Genomic DNA, 1,689 nt, shown 5'->3' with positions numbered 1-1,689 from the left:
CGCGACCCCCTTTTCCGTCCCCCCCCGCAGGTACCAGTTCCTAGAAGACGCAGTGAGGAACCAGCGCAAGATGCTGGCGACGCTGGTGAAGCGCCTGGGCGACAAACAAGCCAGCCTGCAGCGCTCCACCAAGGAAGTGCGCAGCTTGTATGTGCCCCACCTGCCCCCCCGCCTCGGGGGAATCGCCTGTCCCCAACGGGGACATTTACCCCCCTCACCCCGTCCCTTCTCTGCCGGCAGCATCCGCCAGGTGACGGACGTGCAGAAGCGGGTGCAGGTGGACGTGAAGATGGCCATCCTCCAGATCATGAAGGAGCTCAACAAGCGTGGCAAGGTGCTGGTGAGCGACGCCCAGGTGAGCCGGGTGGTGACGCGGTGCCAGCGCTTCCCCTGTCACTGTTCCTCTGCCCTGAGGTGGCACTGTCCCCCTCCTCGCAGCGGGTGACGGAGGGGCAGCAGGAGAAGCTGGAGCGGCAGCACTGGGCCATGACCAAGCTGCAGCGGCACCAGGAGCACATCCTCCGCTTCGCCTCCTGGGCCCTGGAGAGTGACAACAGCACCGCTCTGCTGCTCTCCAAGAAGCTGGTGAGCTGCCAAGGGGCCGAAACCCCTTCGCAGACCCCCCTAAACCCCTCACCTTGGGGAGGGAACCCCCCGGCGCGGGTGGCTGGGGACCGTTGGCTCCCCCATCACTGTGACTGCTCTCTGGGACCAGTGGGGAAGCGGGTGCCGGAGAGCGAAGCCAAGCCCTGGGCTTGTGCTGTGTCTTGGCTTGGGATCTGCTTTCCTCTAGGTCCCCTGTTTTGGGGGGATGTGGGGCGAAGCAGGGTCAGAAGACGGTCTCCTGAGGAGTGGTTTGCACCCAGCTCCCCCTCATCCTCCCTAGGGTGCCCCATGTCCCCCGCTGCCTCCCCGTCCGTGTCCCTGTGGCTGCGTGTCCCCAGGGTGCTGCAGTGGGGTCCCTAGGACATGCTGGGTCCCCTGGGGGTCCCCATGCTGTAATGGGAGCCCCCCCTGCCAGGGGGGTATCCACAGCAGGTCCCCTCAGAGTCCCTGTGATGTGACGGGTGCCACCAGGGTGACGCATCGGGTCCCCTTGGGGTCCCTGTGACATCATGGGTGCTGCAGTGGGTCCCATTGCAGTCCCCATGGTGTGATGGGTGCTGCTGCATGTCCCTTCAGGGTCCCAGTGGCATGATGGCTGCCCCTGGGGTGCTGCCATGTGTCCCCTCAGGGTCCCTGTGGCACAGTGGGTGCACCAGAGTGCTGTCATGTGTCCCCCTTGGGTCACCATGATGTGACAGTTGCCCTTGGGATGCTCCCACATGTCCCCTCGGTGCCCCTGTGATGTGACAAGTGTCCCCAGGGTGCTGCCACGCGTCCCCTCAGGGTCCCCACGATATGATGGGTGTCTCTGGGGGGCTGCCACGTGTCCCCTTGGGGTCCTTGTGATGTGACAGGTGCCCTTCGGACACTGTCACATGTCCCCTCGGTGTCCCTGTGATGTGACAGCTGCCTCCGGGGCACTGCCATGTGTCCCCTTGGGGTCTCTGTGATGTGACAAGTGTCCCTGGGGCACTGCCACGTGTCTCCTTGGGGTCCTTGTGATGTGACAGCTGCCCCTGGGGCACTGCCACGTGTCCCTTTGAGGTCCCTGTGATGTGACAACTGTCCCTGGGGCACTGCCAC

At 64.8% G+C, this 1,689-nt stretch overlaps 1 protein-coding gene across 1 annotated transcript in view; it reads left to right on the top strand.

Annotated features, from left to right (window-relative positions):
* TRIM28 (tripartite motif containing 28) overlaps nt 1–1,689 on the top strand; it is a 21,340-nt gene that overhangs the window by 9,132 nt on the left and 10,519 nt on the right. Inside the window, exons 6-8 of the mRNA XM_009285467.1 lie at nt 31–147; nt 241–355; nt 439–585. Of these exons, the coding sequence (XP_009283742.1) occupies nt 31–147; nt 241–355; nt 439–585 (379 nt within the window). The remainder of the gene's footprint in view (nt 1–30; nt 148–240; nt 356–438; nt 586–1,689) is intronic.

This window comes from Aptenodytes forsteri, unplaced genomic scaffold (assembly GCF_000699145.1).
Source record: "Aptenodytes forsteri isolate BGI_AS27 unplaced genomic scaffold, ASM69914v1 Scaffold472, whole genome shotgun sequence".
Taxonomy (NCBI): Eukaryota; Metazoa; Chordata; class Aves; order Sphenisciformes; family Spheniscidae; genus Aptenodytes; species Aptenodytes forsteri.
The sequence above is the reverse complement of the archived record's forward strand: the minus strand, read 5'-3'. Positions and strand labels throughout refer to the sequence as shown.